Source organism: Notolabrus celidotus, chromosome 14 (assembly GCF_009762535.1).
Source record: "Notolabrus celidotus isolate fNotCel1 chromosome 14, fNotCel1.pri, whole genome shotgun sequence".
In the NCBI taxonomy this organism is placed as follows: Eukaryota; Metazoa; Chordata; class Actinopteri; order Labriformes; family Labridae; genus Notolabrus; species Notolabrus celidotus.
The window spans coordinates 13,657,443-13,674,223 of NC_048285.1; the positions used below are offsets into that span (position 1 = coordinate 13,657,443).

Below are 16,781 nucleotides of genomic sequence, written 5' to 3' on the forward strand. Positions count from 1 at the left end.
CTGCAGCTTTGAGAACACAGAGAAGGCAAGTCATTTGGTGTTTTCAGGAAATCAGATGTGGCACTTTGGCTGAGGGGAGCATAAAATAGACATGTACAAAGGAAGAGGCCAAGCACGAAGCCTTTTCATATTAGTGTACAGATCTTCACTAAAAGTGTTGTTTTTTTCAGTGCACAATGTGTGACAACATCCCTGTTTCAAAAACATGAACCAAGTTGAATTGAGCAGCAATTTGGCCAATTGCTTCTCACTTCCCGTTTCCTTGAGTATTGGGGTGTAGGTGGTGATGACACAACAGGAAACAGAGGCCACAGGCCTGGTCAGAGGGACATAACTTCCTGTATCCTCCTGCTTAGTGACATCAGCAAAAAACTGACTGATAGAAAAACAAAAGTAGGTCCAGGAATGCAGAGCAGAGCAGTTACTCCACCCTAACTAATGTTGCTTAAGACGTAACTAAGATTCTGTTGCTTAATGGAGTGCAGCACACTCAAGTTACACAATTAACCCCGTGAATTTCATCAGGGGGTCTGCAGCAATACTCTGAAGAGACTTGTTCTTACAAGATCAAACACATGTTATCACGAATGAGGCGTGTAATCTGAAAATTACAGTGAGAAAGGGGTTTGTGCTTTCTTGTTAGTTAACAGATACAAGCTTCCTTATATTGAATCTGGCCATATATATAACAAACAATCAAGATACCATGATAGTGATAAGGGATAAATTCTGTTATTCATCCAATAAATTCATCTTTAATGTGCAGAGGCTTGAGGTTGCAGTAGTTAAACTTGTGGCTGCATGCTGTTAAATGACATTACAATGATCATCTCTGAGTACTCACCCACATCCTGCTCATATCAGTTAAATCAGCCTTGTTCCTCATGGAGTCTTTTATCACCTGCAGCGACAACAGCGGAAACAGGGAGGACAGGGAACAGGCAGGGAGATGAGTTCATATCACAGGACTCAATTGGTTTAATTAACAAAATGCAAATCATATGTGACATGTGTGATAATACGTGTCTCAATTTTTGCGTACGTTTGGATGTCCGTCTCGCAGCAGCTTGTGGAAGACGTGGCAGAACTTCCAGCAGAGCACTGCGTTGCTGGAGAGAGGAAGCCGGTTGACCGCTGCCCAGAAGGTGTGGGCGCCTTTCTCATGATGGGTCCCCAAGATGCAGGGTGACGGGACAGTCAAGGATAACAGAGGCTGTATCATGGGTTATACAGTATGCACAATATCGAGGAGATCAGGTCTGCTGAGTCAGTGAGGTCTTTTAAATCCATTCTTAAAACATACTTTTATCGCAGAGCCTTCCTGGATTTTATTTTTAAATAATTCCTCTCTCCAGACAGGCATAAAAACTGAGTTAAAGCTAATGCACTTTTTTGTTTTTCATTGCACACTTGTTATTAAAGTTTGAATTCAGTCCTTGTTGACAGGTTAGATGATGCCGCAGGTTATTGATGATAAAGAATAGTCTGCACTCCTGTGTTAAATAACAATGTTTGCACAGTAGACAGTATAATCACTTGTCATATTGTGCCAGTATAATATTCTAATAGTGCAATTCCTTTCCAATACACCTGAAAAAAAACATTGAAAAAATTACAATATATTGAGTGCTAGATATTTCTTATTGAGGCTAAACTCCACTCTCCTGTATGCTTCCTGTTTGTCTCACACATGACTAAGTTAGCTCTGCAGCATGGCCAAATGTAGATGATGAACGGGTTCACACAACCACACACTCAAAAAAGGAGGACAACACTCTCCAAATGCATGCACACACAAACATACACACAGAGACAATATGAGGATATTCCTGGCATGCTTCTCTTTGACAGCGACCTCCTGTGTGTTGATGGCCTTATTGATGCTGACAGCCTGTGAAGAGGATTAGAAAGAGGGCAGAGGAGAAAAAGAGGAGAGGAAGAGAGAGAGAACACAAATCAGCCCACAGTCTTCTTCACACAGCTTGCACAAAGTAAATCTAAAAAACTTTCAAGAGTCAAGTGTTTCATTTTAAAGCTTGGCACACTTCCCCCTTTCAGAAAGTAGCTTTTTTCACTTCTAACCACCTGGGGAATGGAAGGCAGAAGTGATTCTGGTAAAGGTTGACTGACCCACTTTCTGCAGAGTTGATATTCAAGGCAGGAGCTGAGACGCTTGAGATGCTTTCTGCTTTTGAGGAGCTCTACAGAAGCAAACACCTGTCTCATCAGGTGACACATACGCCATCAGATTTCTTTTACACCCCGTTTGCAGTCACCACATTTCCAAAACACAGGCCTGCATTCATATTTATTTACTGGAAACTGATGGTAGGTAAACAGATAGCGTTAGTACCAGTGACAGGCTGACTGAATGAGGTAGCACTGACTATTGCTCATGTGTGAATGATCAGCAGGGTATGTGTCTGTGCTGTGAAATCTACTGAGGAATGTTGGCCACGCTGAAGTTAACGCTTTCCAACATCAGCTCAAATTTAAGTATCACATACAACCTGCATTACAGAAACACTGCAGAGGTGTCATGATGACTTCTAAGTTATACATTCATCTCATGAACACATTCAGACTCTGATCAAGACTTTTACTATTGCATTTGAAATCTGACATAAACAGGCTGAAATACAAACACCAGAAGTGTTAATGGATGTTAGCTGCTTCAAAGTTTGTTATGTTGACATCAAGCTCCCTTGGTGCGTATAACTAATAGTTGTTGTTAACAGTCAATTATAGCTTGTTTTTTGGTCATACATTTATCTATTTGTTTTTATCTTATTTCTTTTTTTAAGACGTTTTATTTTATTTTATGTATTTATTTTTTATTCTGACCAGATAATGCTGTAGAAGAACAGTCAGGTGTAAGCCACATACTAAGCCAAACTCTTCTATACTATCTTAAAAGACTCAATGTGGGATGACACTAAACAGGTGAAATTGTACTTAAGTCTTTTTTTCAACCCGAGGAACTCTACCCCGGAACTACAGACTTTACCCCGGAACTACGTGCGTTTCGACTGACGGACCCAGGGCGAAAAAGTAGTTCAGGGGTAGATAATCTCCCCCCTAAAACGCCACTGCTAGGGGGGTAGTATTTTTCAAAGGTCCCTGGGCTTTTGGGGAGCAGGGCAATGCTGAACATGTCTGATTGGTAGATTAACCACAGTGTTTTTATTCTGCCCGTCGTCCACAGTAACATCACACACATCTTTGTTCACTTGATTTCTCTTTCTTCCATTTGTTCTATCTGTTTTGTATGTGTGTGTACTTTTCAAAAGAAGACGCTGTGATTTTCTTGATTTAGCAGCTTCTAACAGTAGTCTTCTCTCAGCCCACCGTGAATGCGTCTCTCCCGGTGTTTTAAAAGTGACCCTGTAAATTGGAGACCTTCATCTGAATGTAACAGTGGTTGTGGAGTTTACACAGCTGTTGAAACACAGAGGAAGTTTTAAGATTCAATATCCTCATCAGATAAGTATAATGATCGTCTAAAGACGTTTATGAGGGATGCATTCAGCTGTGAGTCTCCAGTTAAAAGGGTCGCGGTTTAAACCAAAACATAGTGATCTCTGCCACGTCTTTTTGAGTTAAAAACGATTTCAAAGCCGTGTATAAACGTCTTTGCTACTCGCGCTTATCTCCTCTCACGTGTTGATTCAGTGAATCCATCTGTGATGAAATATAGCATGATCTAAAACAGCACGTGCTGAGTCTCTTCCATACTAACAAGTTAACTGTTGTGCTGCCCATAATGATACCTGCCGGTCCATCTGCTTCTATGGTGTCATCTGTGATGAATGGCATTTGTCTTTGTTTTACTGCCCTCTACTGGTCTGGTGGTGTAGAGCCATAACTTTTTATTTTCTCCATACGTCAATGGCCTGATTTGCACAATCTTCCCAGGTCTTCAGCCCTGCGGTCGAAACGCAGACAACAATGGGGGGCACAAAACCTTTTAGTTCAGGGTAAAGTAGTTCTGGGGGCTGAAAGATCCCGGAACTCTTGGTCAAAATTCACCTTTATATTTTACACAATGCAAACTGGCTGTTTGTTTAAAGATCATCGCCTGTAATACTAGCAGCAGCTAATGGTGCTAAAAGCTGATAGAATCAGGCTTCAGGATGAAGAGTGAGTAAGAGGAGCTCTGGTTAGCTCAGTTCTTTCTGTTTTTCTCTTAAGTTTCACACTTTATGTGGGACCCACTAAGTGAGACTACCTGAAACCATTCATCAAACTTTGCATGCCCCGACTGCAGCCAGCTATCACAGTTACTGCAACCTTTTTTCAAATGTTGTTACTCTTAACAGTACCGATGTAGACTTTAATTTGTAGGACTGAAGGAACTCTCCTTTGAGGGATCAGCTGATCACAAGAACTAGCTTCTGGCACCATGAATATCTGACTTTAATGTCAACAAGTCATATTTCAAATATCCAGACATCTCTCTCAAAAAGACAAGTGTTAGTCTTTTGGAGGTGCTAGGATAAAAAGTGGTGGAATTGCCAAAGTCAGTGTGGTTTATTCTCTTTGGAACATGAATCTTTGTACAAAATGACATGTTTACAAAATGAGTTTTTTTGGTCTCGAACAAAACCCAACTGACTGACACTGCCAGTAATACTAGCACTTTTGGGGTTATGTGAGGCATGCAAAAACTAAATCTGTATGATGAAATGCATATGGAAACAAGGCCACAGAATGTTCTTGTTACGAGCTGCAGGCCCAAATTGTTCAGCTGTTTCAGATGGTTTCAAACTAAGGTGTGCTGGAGCAGCATCTGGCTGACATATCACATTTCTCAAGAGAGGAACAATCAAACCTATAAAATCACAAATCCCAACCACTCCACTCAGAAACCAAAACTCCAAAGTTGACAAATAAAGCCAACCCTGCATTTTTTTTCTGCCGTTACTCGCATAGTACCATGAACCGTGAGAGTGGCAGCTGAGGTCAGCAGAGGACGGGAGGCCTGTTTCATAATCTCACTTCCCACAGATGTCCTGGGTTTGCTCCTCCTCTTCCAGTACATGAGTAGTCAGGACTGGAAGTTCACCGAGGGGAATCATTGGACAAGAGGAAGGGGGCCAGTAGAGATGTGTAGAGAGGGAAGAAGGCAGGAATGAAGGAGAGGAGAGGGGGAAGAACTCAGGAGCATTATCAATCTCAGAATGAGACAAACCCTTCAAACTCTGCTAAGTGATCAAATCCTTGAAGAATAACATCTGCACACTAGACTCCAGGGTGTCACTGACTATTACTTATAATGCTTGGAAAATCAGTTCCATTATTTGTACAATAACCCCTTTAAATAAAGAGATGGAAGACACATCTGCAACAAGATCAGGGAGAAGAACAATCTGCTGCAAGCTCCTGTCTTGTCTTAACAACAGCCTAAATGGAAGACTAATCCATCATTAGCTTCTATATCATCTGCCTGTCTGTGCACAGCTCATATTCCTGCGTGTTGTGCAGATGATGAGTGACCGTGATTCCTCTCCTGTCATTAAGCATGCAGGAACGTTGATTAAACATGATCACTGCAGCGACACCTGTCCTGTTGCATCAGCAGCTACAACCTGAACCAAGACTCTGGCTGTGCGGTGTGTGTGTGTGTGTGTGTGTGTGTGTGTGTGTGTGTGTGTGTGTGTGTGTGTGTGTGTGTGTGTGTGTGTGTGTGTGTGTGTGTACTGTAAAGGTCAATCACAGCAGCGCCTACACTGTCCTATTCAGGCTGTGCAGAAAGAGTTGAAATAAGACTGGAATCATACCTGCAGTATGTTTCATCTGAACAGATTACTTCCACTACCACCTAAATGTAACATCAGGTATGGACATCATAATGCTGGTGAAGTGTGTAACATTAGTCTAAGCTGGTTTCCATCATGTTTTTTTTTAATCAAACTGGTAAGCGGGGTGCATGGTTAAGGCTCCAAATAAAATCTAGGGGGTTCTCTGTATCTGAGAGGGAAAAGAGGTACGACAACATCTATACTTCAAATTGGAGCATTTGTTTTGTGAAAAACGTCCCACCCTGTTTGCAAATCAATAAACAAACACAAACACACAACTGGTCACTGGTCTTGACTGGTCATAGTCAAGATAACATGTTGACAGTTTAATGCAGGGTTGTCAAACATGCGGCCCGCGGGCCAAAACCGGCCCACCAGAGGTTCCAATCCGGCCTGCGGAACGACTTTGCAAAGTGAAAAAATTACAGAGAAGACATTAACTTAAAATGTTTCAATAAAAGTAACTGCTATTTTAAATTTGTCCTCTAAAATTATAGTACTGATAGATCGCGCCTGAACGGCACTTTTTTTCCGGGACTTTTTTTCTCAAAGTGAGAAAATAGATGACTTGCTGTTTGCATAATCCTTTTGAGATTCATAAAGACTTTTTAGAGCACTATAAGATGATCCACTAACTACTAGCACTACACCCCTGCATATAACCCTGTCCAGCAAGCAAAATGTTCATGCTGGAGCTGAGGGGTCCAAAATAGTCAACTTTACCTTGTTCATTATTATAATCTATCTGTTCTTTTGATGTAAACATTTCACTCTGTGTCAGGTGAATCGGTAACCTGTGTGTTTGGTGTATTCGCAGCAGATTTCAGGGCTTAAAGAGCAAAATATTCGGCCCACTATGAGACTCATCATGGCGAAAAATACAACAGCTGTTTTTGTAAAAATATAGATCATTAAATGTGAAATTTTTCAGAATGTAGTTGTACTTTTTTTGCGATAAAACAAATGGGAAACATTTGGAGTTTTCCTTATTTATAGGTAATTATGATTTTACTGGTCCGGCCCACTTGTGATCAACTTGGGCTGTATGTGGCCCCTGAACTGAAATGAGTTTGATGCAGTCAGCTGCTTTTGAGTGTGATACCTTTAGATCTTAGAAAAAGCTGCCTCATCAGTTTAAAATAACATATCTGTGAGCCAACTCATGCTTCCTTCCCGTTTCCCTCCGTCACTCAAATACAAAATCAAGGGATGATTGAGAATCTCTCACTGCCACTGGTTCCCACATGAGGATGACCCAATTAGCCCACAGTGAGACTTTGTATTTTGAGTTGGTTTGAATGAGAGTGCCAGCTGCCTAGGACTCCTGGCATTGGCCGCTGGCATCTTTGCTTCAATCCCCTATTAGCTCCTTGCAGTGCGACCACGCAGACCAGCTGACAGTGAAATAATGAAGGATTAAATCACAGGTAGAAGCAAGAGGTTTTGAGGATTAGGAGCACAGAGCAGCTCAGAGGAGTCATCTTCAGACCAGTTAATTTCAACAGAGACCTATGTCATGGTGTCCACGGGGGGCCAACCTCAATGACTACTCTTGTAATTACTAAACCTTTTCATCTTTCCCTTACTTTCAATACATAACCTCACAGTTTTGTTAAGTGTTAAATCAATTATCCTCCAACTCAACACAGAGCTTCCTTTTTGCATCTTGGTATCTACAGAAACATCTTTTTTTCCCTCCTCAGCTTTGCTTACGAACAAAGTGTTATTGATACAGTGTTGAAAGCATGTTAAGTCAGGCCTGGGCCTGGCAACCCTTAATCAGGCCTTCTGTAGAAAGAAGGGCATTGATATGCTGATCATAGCCTGGCTGTGACCACTGAAGGGTCAGTGCACAGAGCCCAGAGAGAGGAAGCATCTTCTGCCTGCTAAATGAAACAGCGTTCATTCATTAATCGACTCGTTTCCATAAAATTATTGGAAATGCTAGCAAAACAGGCTAAAATGCGAGGTAAGGTTTGGTGAGCACACAAGATCAAATTCCATGAGTTATCAGCGTCAACAAAATCAACTTGTTTCACAAGGTGTATTTCTTCTTTACAGCTTCAGAAAAGAAGCCCACACAGAAAGCTTTGCTGCACTGCAACCACACATGTATTATGGAAGCTACTAGGGCTGCGATAATCAATTATTTTAGTACTCTAGTATTCTATTGATTATTCTGTCAAGAAATTGAGTAATCTAACATTTTCCGTGCTTAGCTTTTTCATCCATCAAATCTATTTTTGCCTTTGCAGCTAGCAAAATGCAAAAGCCCCTCAACAACCACAACATACTTCAAATACTCTGACGACACTGACATACTTGCTCTTCTTAACAACAATAACTCTGTTTTAAGGTATCAGGACTCCATCTCCTATTTTACAAAATGGTTCACGGACATCACCTTAAGCTGAACATTTAAAAAACAAAGAACTGGTCATCAACTCCTCCAGCACTCACAGCCCAGCCCACAGCCCCAGCCAAATCAACAATCAAGCAGTTGAGACAGTGGATCACTTTAAATATCTCGGACTCACCCTGGACAATAAGCTTAACTTTGATCAACACACCAACGACATCCACAAACGATGCCAACGAAGACTCTCTGCCATCCCACAAACTCAAAGCACTTTCTGTCGCCCCCCACCTTCTACTGTTACTGTACAAATGCATCATTCAACCCATTCTCCTCTACTGTTCCCCCTGTTACCACAACATGCTAACTGTCTCCAACAAAAACAAACTCACACGTACCACAAACACTGCCACCAAAATCATCCGCCTCCACACACCCAATCTGTCTGACCTCAACAACAGAGCCATCATACGCCATCATACGCAGAGCATGCACCATAACACTGGACCCCCAACACCCCCTCTACTCATTTTTCAGTCTGCTTCCATCTGGTCACAGATATAGATTTCCGTACTGTAGACGAGCCCGGTTTGGCCAGAGCTTTTGTCCCGTCTGCCACAGCAATGTGTCCTGTGTGTTTATATGTGTCTTGTGTCTTTATATGTGTCCTGTGTGTTTATACGTGTCCGGTGTGTATATATGTGTCCTGTGTGTTTATATGTGTCTTGTGTGTTTATATGTGTCCTGTGTGTTTGATGTTCACCATTGTTGTGAGGCTGGGTGGGTGTTTATTGTGTATGTTTTATGTATTTATTCTTGTACAGAGAGTGACAACAAATGTCCTTATTAAGGGAAAATAAAGATCTATCAATCTATCAATCTATCTATCTATCTATCTATCTATCTATCTATCTATCTATCTATCTATCTATCTATCTATCTATCTATCTGTTGTGGGACTAACTAAGGATCATCATATCTTGTCTTATTACTCAGCCTAAATAAATGTACTTTGAGTTCATCAGACATTTACCTAAAATACCATTTTACTAAAATTATACACTAGAGTGTAATATCTTAACATCACTTTACTGTTTTTTTAAGTAGAAAGTAAAGATGGAGAGGATAAATGCTTATAATCTTTGCATGCCCTGGCCACCCCTCCCTATGTCAGTGTCCCAGCTGTGCCACCCCAGTCAAAAAATCTCAGGCTGTCAAGTTTGCTCAACAAAAGCTGCAGGAAAATATTGTTGATTATTAGAGAATAAGAGGAAAGTTAAGAAAGGACTTTGCACATTTACTTCAAGGGACAGGTGCGTACGAGAGGAGTGAGAAGCTCATAAAAATACAAAAATCCTGAGCACTGTCCAACTTGCAAACATATTTAATAGTCTTTAATGTCCTTTTGAAGTTGTTCTGCCCATCTCTGCGAGCAATGTGCCTGATGAAAGTCTAGGACCGAACCGTTGCTATCAAATACAGCGGAAACATAGCCGAACTTGAACTTCTGTCCTAGTAAGACAGGAAAAAAAGGTGACTCCTGTCCTGGAGAGAGGAAAATTAAGGGTCATCTGGAGAGTAATGTGGCAGTATATCCACAGCTCTAGTGATCAATATTACTCCCACAAGATGATGAAGTCTAAAGATATTTACACCACACTGAGTGACAGGAGAGACGGGGAGGGCTCTGCTGCTTATGCTGGCCGTATAGATGGAAACAATGAAAAAAAACGTCTTTTCTTTAAACGTCTTTTTTTAACTACTGCTATTTAACTATATGGAGCTGTACTATCAACAGAGGTCTCTTCCTCTTGAATCCAAACAAACTCAAAAACTTAAAACAGCAAAAACAATCAATAAAGCAGAAGCACTTACAAATAAATGTGCCTTAGATGCTGCTTGGAAAAGCAAAAAAAAAGTCCAGTATATTTGGCATTGGTTTGTTTACAGTGGAAAATAAAAGAGGAACCAGTGCTGAAGATAGAAGAGAGGTCAAACACAAAAATCTGGAGGCTACCACAGAGTGATCCACAAATCTGATGATGGTGCCCACAAGGCCAACCAGCGCCCATATGCGTTTGTTCCAACACCAGACCCCTTCTAACAAACACCTCAGAACAATCAGTCACATGTGACGTATGCAAGCCTTCCTTGGAATTTCTACTTCCATGTTAATGTTGGAGATATGTCATCACATTATGGTCACTGGCTGCAGAGAAAAGACAGCTCTCTTGGTTATTTTTTTCTCTGCTGTGACCAGATTTATGTCAACATTAATGATGGGACAAAACCACAGCCAGTACTGTTCAATCATGAGAAAATGACTGTGGAAAACCTCACTTGAGCCGAATGAAAGGAGGCAGAGTAAATTCGGAAACACTTGTTCTCCCCGGGTTTCAATTCTCATGGCTGAAGAGGCGGAGGAGGAATCCTTGTGTCACCCTGATGATTTAGTGCAGGAGCAGAGTTATTAATCTCAGCAACAGCATCGTAATGAAGCGACCCCAGTCGTTTAGGTCGAGGAGGAGGAGGAGGACACAGAGCTGGAAGAACCCATAATAGTTGGCAGCCCTTTAAGATTCACATGTATCAGTTAATTGGTTCCCTGTCTTAATATTCAAGACAAACTGAACACTCACTTCTGATTCAAGTGTTCAATCGTAAAGTCAAGACTTCGGTTCCAAGAGCTTTGTCAGAGCTAATTTTAGGAAATGGAGCAACTTTTCAAAGTCTGGGTAGTAATGTTGAAGGTTTTCCAAGTGTTTTTGGAATATTTCCTCTCCTTGATTCACCTGCAGGTTTTGAAACTTAAAGGGCATTCTTGATTTTTTATCCCATAACTCATTCACTTCTGAACTAAAATATTCACTGGGTAAGTTTTTTGAGAAAATAATCCTCAGATGTGCTTCATTGTGCTCCATATGCTGTCATCAGAAACTCTGGGCTTTCCCTATTTTAAGTACTTGCCCTGATTAGAGCATGAAGACTGTCAGTTTTAACAGTAAGTAAAGGCTTGCGTTGGATAAAAATGTGCAGAAGAGCCTTCCCTTTTTTATATTTTAGTCCTCTGATATTCAAATATACACTATAAATAGTTTAGCTTTCAATTCTCAGAGGAAAACAGGTAGTCACCAGGCTGATGGAGACAAAACAAGGGGATTCAAAACTGCACATATACACAGCTATCAGTGAACGCAGCTGGACTGAGGTGCAGTGGTGGTGGCTCGGTCGCTGTGGCTGACGCACAGGGGGTGGGGGTATTGGTGGCATATAAAGTGGTGGTGGAGGCTATAGAGGCGCTCAGTCAGGCTTCCCGTCTTGGCACACCCTGTACTGCCTATTTCCTGCCTGCCTGCTGAAAAATGCCCAGCTCCAACCCCCCTCTGACTAAAAACCTTGCTCAGTCAACCCAGACAGCGTCTGAGACGGTCAGTCAGGCCAAACATTTCATTCCTTCTAACCTCTCACATTTCATGCCAGACTCTTCCAGGTGACTTTCAGGGGAAAATACCATTTAACAACCTGTTTCTTATTTTCACAGAACTAGCCCTGAGTCATAAAAGAAGAGAGAAACTGAGATCTGATTGGTGCTGCTGATTAAAATTTGGAACCAGGAAGATGATCTTGTGATGGTCATGCCACATTTTTTTAATATTAATTATCATTCAGTACTTAATAAGTACTTAGTTCCACTAACCTTTTCACTCCCTACAATCTACCTCATTATCTGTCTAGTGTTGTTTCCTGTCCCCACTTTCACAAACAAGAGCCATGCTGTAACAAGCCTTTGTTTTCCCATGAAGCTAAACTGAAAGTCCTCAGGTCTTAACATCACTCTTGTCTGTCTATACTTTACAAAGCTGAAAAAAGTATTCATTTCAAAATAAAAGCACAGAATTTTGGCTTTTCCCAAATGCTATGACAATTCCTCTAATTTGCAGGAAACAAGAAATGGAACAAGAATGTATAACACTGGTTTTATAATCTGAATCCAATTTACACTCTCCTTTTTGCACTGCTTTGGGTCTCCACCACATTCTGAGGAAGTGACATATTTTGCTGCTCATTGCTAAACTTTGTGTACCAGCTGGATAGTAACTTTGTCAGTCTGCTGTATGGTTCTCAGTAGGCCAGGTACAGTGGGTATGTATCGTTTTCACTAAAAATGCAGTTGTAAGGTAAACCAAAGTGGAAAAAAATATTCCCATAAGGAGCAAAAACGCTCTACAAAAGTGAAAGAGAAATGAAGTGAAGAGTTGGAATAAAATTCCCTGTGGGTTCATTATTAATAGCGAGCAGTTATACAGTTGTAAGGAAAATTAGGCTATCGCTGCTGTAATTTCTTTCTGATCCAGGTATTTTTTTTGTTTTAATCAGAAAGATACATAGACACAAATATGTCAATGAGACAAAACCAACAACTTACGTCTGATTTCAACGGTTAAAAAAAACAGCTACAGTTTATAAAACAACATCAGCCTTTCATGAAAGTATGTCTTGTTAAGTAGACAGTAGTCGCAAGGGAAGGTTGATCAACTAAAAATAAATGCCTGTTTCCTTGAAAATAATATAACTCCCCTAGCAGCTCAACATACTCGTCCCAAAATAAACACTTGAAACTGAAAGCTAACCGCACCACATGGTATAGTTCACACAAACAAACACACATCCTCCCTCACTATGCAATGGCACTTTAAAAAAAATGCATTGAAATATCAGATAATAGATGGAAAGTGTTCTGAGCCCAAACATTTTTCCAAAAGTAACTCCACCCAAATCCAAAAGGTCACTCCTGTGAACAGAGCCCTCTGTGTTACTTGTTTAAGGCCTGTTTTAGTGCGTTGCATCTGACACGAACATCCGCTCTCATACAACAGTCACTCCACACCTCTTGAAAGGGAGCCCGGCTGGCACTGAGAAAGGGAAGGTGGTGGAAAAGATGGGCTTTTTTAGAGAGGCTATTTTCCCGGTGTACTGAAATGAATGCAGGGAAAGCACAACTGTGAGAGTAAAAACTAGAAGTCATGCCTCACAGGCGTCACTGGAGGGAACTGAGTCAGTCTGCATGTTAATCCATTGTCAACAGAGTTCACAGACAGTGAAATTATCACTCTGAACATACATGACGGGGAACCCAACTCTATAGCCTCTTTAACATTGCCTGTTAAAGACACGACTGACATGCTTCTGTTATGTTTTGCTGTTAATCTAAATGTCAGGAGGCGGCTGTTTTGTGCCTGTCTGGGTCTTCAACCCTATGATGCCATGAAGACATTTGCACACTGAGACTCCAGTATCATGCGGTTGTTGGGTTTATAGTTAAAGTACAGGAGAGGGGTGAGGACAGACCTTTGTGACAGCACTGTGCTAGAATCTTGATGTAAAAAGGGCTCGTACTGAACCAGTATCACATCATAATCAAGATAATTTATTTCACTATTGATACTTTACTATATGACAGATAGACCAGACGATATGTTTTGGCAGAGGCTTTCATTGATGACCTTTTATTCACCTTTATCTAAGACTCATTTTACTGACCCAACCTTGAACACATCATAATGTAATCTTGAGTCACCTCGTTTAGTTAGCCAACTAGCTCTAATCCTGACAATTTCAACACAAGTTCATCATTGGATTATCATTTCTAATCAACATGAAGTGGTACAAAGTTTGGGTGTGTTAACCATGACTGCTTTGAGAGGAGGAGGAGGAGGAGGAGGAGGATGACTGTCCTGCAACGGCAAAAGAATCATCAGTTCACTGAGCTTTTACAACCCTAAGACAGCTGAAGGCAGTGCTTATAGGTTCAACTTGATGTACAGTGCTGATGTGATTGGCCACAGAGGTTGTGTTCCTCTGCATTGAAAGAAGGTATTTGGCAGTGTGAATTGCATCTTGCATTTTCACGTTTAGCCATCATTATTTTGCAACTGATCATCAGCATTCTTCTTTGTGTAGTTTTTGTTCTGCAATTCAATTTTATTCAATATCTTCATCAGATGATCAATGTATGTTTGTGCTTCAGTAATTTGATTTTAATGACATGACTCGACATCATGGCACCCCCAAGACTCAAAAGCAGAATCAATAAGCCCCTACGTTATTGATTTTCAGGCTTTATGGCATGCAGAGCTAGGTCTTAGGACATCATTTTGAACTGAATCCCTATTTTGCCCACCCAAAACTAAACAAGTATCAGGTTAATTATCATTATAATGATATCAAATAATAGTAAACTTCGACCACATCTCTCCGGTTTTAGCTTCCTTGCACTGGCTCCCTGTATGTTTTAGAATTGATTTTAAGATTTTACTGATTACTTTTAAAGCTCTACGTGGACTTACTCCGAGATATATAGCCGAACTTTTAATACCCTACGAGCCGACGCATGCACCGAGATCCTCGGGCAGAGGTTTACTGTGCATTCCTAACACAAAAATGAAAACGAAAGGGGACAGGGTGTTCGCAGTGAGGGGGCCGACACTCTGGAACAATCTGCCCGAGGAGATCAGGTCTGCTGAGTCAGTGAGCTCTTTAAAATCCCTTCTTAAAACATACTTTTTTCGCAGAGCCTTCTCTGATTTTATCTGAATTTCATTTGGCTTTATTATATTTTAACTGTCTTAAGAAATATATTGTTAAATAAATGTGTTTTATTTCTTTATCTTGACTTGTGTGTTCTTATGATCGGCCTGTTTTATTTGGCTGCCCTGTAAAGCACTTTGTAACTTGGTTTTTGAAAAGTGCTCTACAAATACAATTATTATTATTATTATTATTATTATTAAAGTGCTTGCAAAGAGTGTATTATTGGTTAAAGGAAGCAATCAGTATTTTTTCTGTGTTGGCTAATGCTCAAGTCTCGATATTGGACTCAGTATTGGGTAGGAAAAATAGTATCAGAACATCTCCAGTCGTTAACTGTGAGCTTGTTTTCCCCAGAAATGCTCCGAGCATCTTCTATCCCATTAACAACAGGGTGTTTTTTGGTGTAGATAAGCCCGGTGGGATGCTGCCGTCTCTTAAGAGCCCATTATAAGGCATCAAAACATAGAGCTTAAGGATATTGGGGGAGTGTGACCTCAGAACACGCGGCTGCTGTTCCTGAGGGCAGCAGTTGGTTAAACACACACATGCACACGCTGAAGGCCAAGCTCAGGCATAATTAAAGTCTCAAGTCCTACACTGGCGTGGCAGGTTTATGAGCCTGGGCTAATAACATAGCTTTCTGCAGCCGCGTGTGAAGGAGCCTCTGCTCTAAAGCGCTGTTTCCTGCAGGACCGGTGATGTCACGACCACTTGTTATAAAAAGAACATCTGTGCAGCTTCAGCGAGGAGCATCAGCCCACTAACTCATTACACCCCAAAGCTGGACATGCGTGAATATGACAGTTTTTGTATGTCAGTGAGGGTGGGTGTGATTTGCCAAAGAAGGATGATGATAATAATGATGATGATGTCTTATGTAGTGATGTGACAGCCATTAAAGGCCTGCACAACAGTAAAAACTCCTGCAGCAAACAGACAGTTCAAGTGTTAGTAAGCCCCTCAGTGTGTTTCCTGACAGCTGTTTGTTCAAGGAATCTTTTAATGTACATCGTTAAAAGACTTCACTGAAGTTATGGAGAGAGAGAATAAAGTTTGATATCGATATCTATGTTTTGTGTGGGCACAGTTCATGGCATTGCACAGCAACAGCCAATTATTTTGTCCATCAAAGACCTATTTGATCTGAAAAAAGTCAATAAATGCTCATCAGATTTCTCCAGGAGGGGTTATTTAAACAGCCTCTAGTTACACATCTTAATCTTTGAACCATTTAATACTTATAATATTGGCAAATACTGATTTAACAAGCTGAAGCTTTGATGTACTGAAGAATATTGTCTTTTAAAACCACCAAAATAATCAATTAACTAAAACCGCTTCAAATTTATCAACAAATGACTTGGCATTTGTCTGATTATTTTCAGCTCTACTGAATATGTAGTTCTCTGTAGTGGTCAACCAATATCAGTTTTTCAACAGCAGCTGCCGATAATTAGAGAGCAGGTTGGCTGATTGCCGATAAATAAGTTTTTGTTGTATTTGATCAAATATAACAATTTAATGACAACAAATGAGAAACAGGGCATCCATAATTACATTTTTTATTATTCCATTGGATATCATTTTATCCAGTAACGTAGTGTAAATCGACTTTTAATTGATTAATGGAAAAGTAAAATACATGGGTTATGCCAGAGTTTTCGGAACATGACTGATAGTTCTGAGAGAAGCAATATTAAACTGTATAATTCTATACATCATAATACAATGCATATTAAACCCTGGCCAGTTACTATTTTAGACTTGTTCTGCTGCCATTTAGGATGAGAGATAAATGTCGTAATTTCAAAAAGAGGATCCTGAGTGAGGATATTTAGGCAAATACTGTCCCGAGGCAGTTTTAAAATATGTCTGTTTATGTTTGTTGACAGAGTCAGTAAATAGCCAAATAGGTCTTATAAGTGAACAAACATGTTAAAATTGATTAAAATAATTAACTCCTATTGCACAGCCTTCTCATATACCATCACCTTATACACCATATACCATCCATGGAGCGACAGGAGGCAACA

General features: G+C 40.5%; 1 protein-coding gene across 3 annotated transcripts in view; it reads right to left on the reverse strand.

The window, feature by feature from the left end:
- The window catches only part of hip1 (huntingtin interacting protein 1), a 53,337-nt gene that overhangs the window by 23,486 nt on the left and 13,070 nt on the right, over positions 1 to 16,781 (reverse strand). For 2 of the 3 annotated variants that reach the window (XM_034700813.1, XM_034700814.1), the window contains exons 2-4: positions 1,828 to 1,891; positions 1,043 to 1,185; positions 845 to 901 (exon numbers count right to left, since the gene is read on the reverse strand). In XM_034700813.1, the coding sequence (XP_034556704.1) occupies positions 845 to 901; positions 1,043 to 1,185; positions 1,828 to 1,891 (264 nt within the window). Of the gene's footprint in view, positions 1 to 844; positions 902 to 1,042; positions 1,186 to 1,827; positions 1,892 to 8,338; positions 8,448 to 16,781 lie in introns of those variants that run through there. The other variant, XM_034700815.1, reaches the window with a different exon arrangement.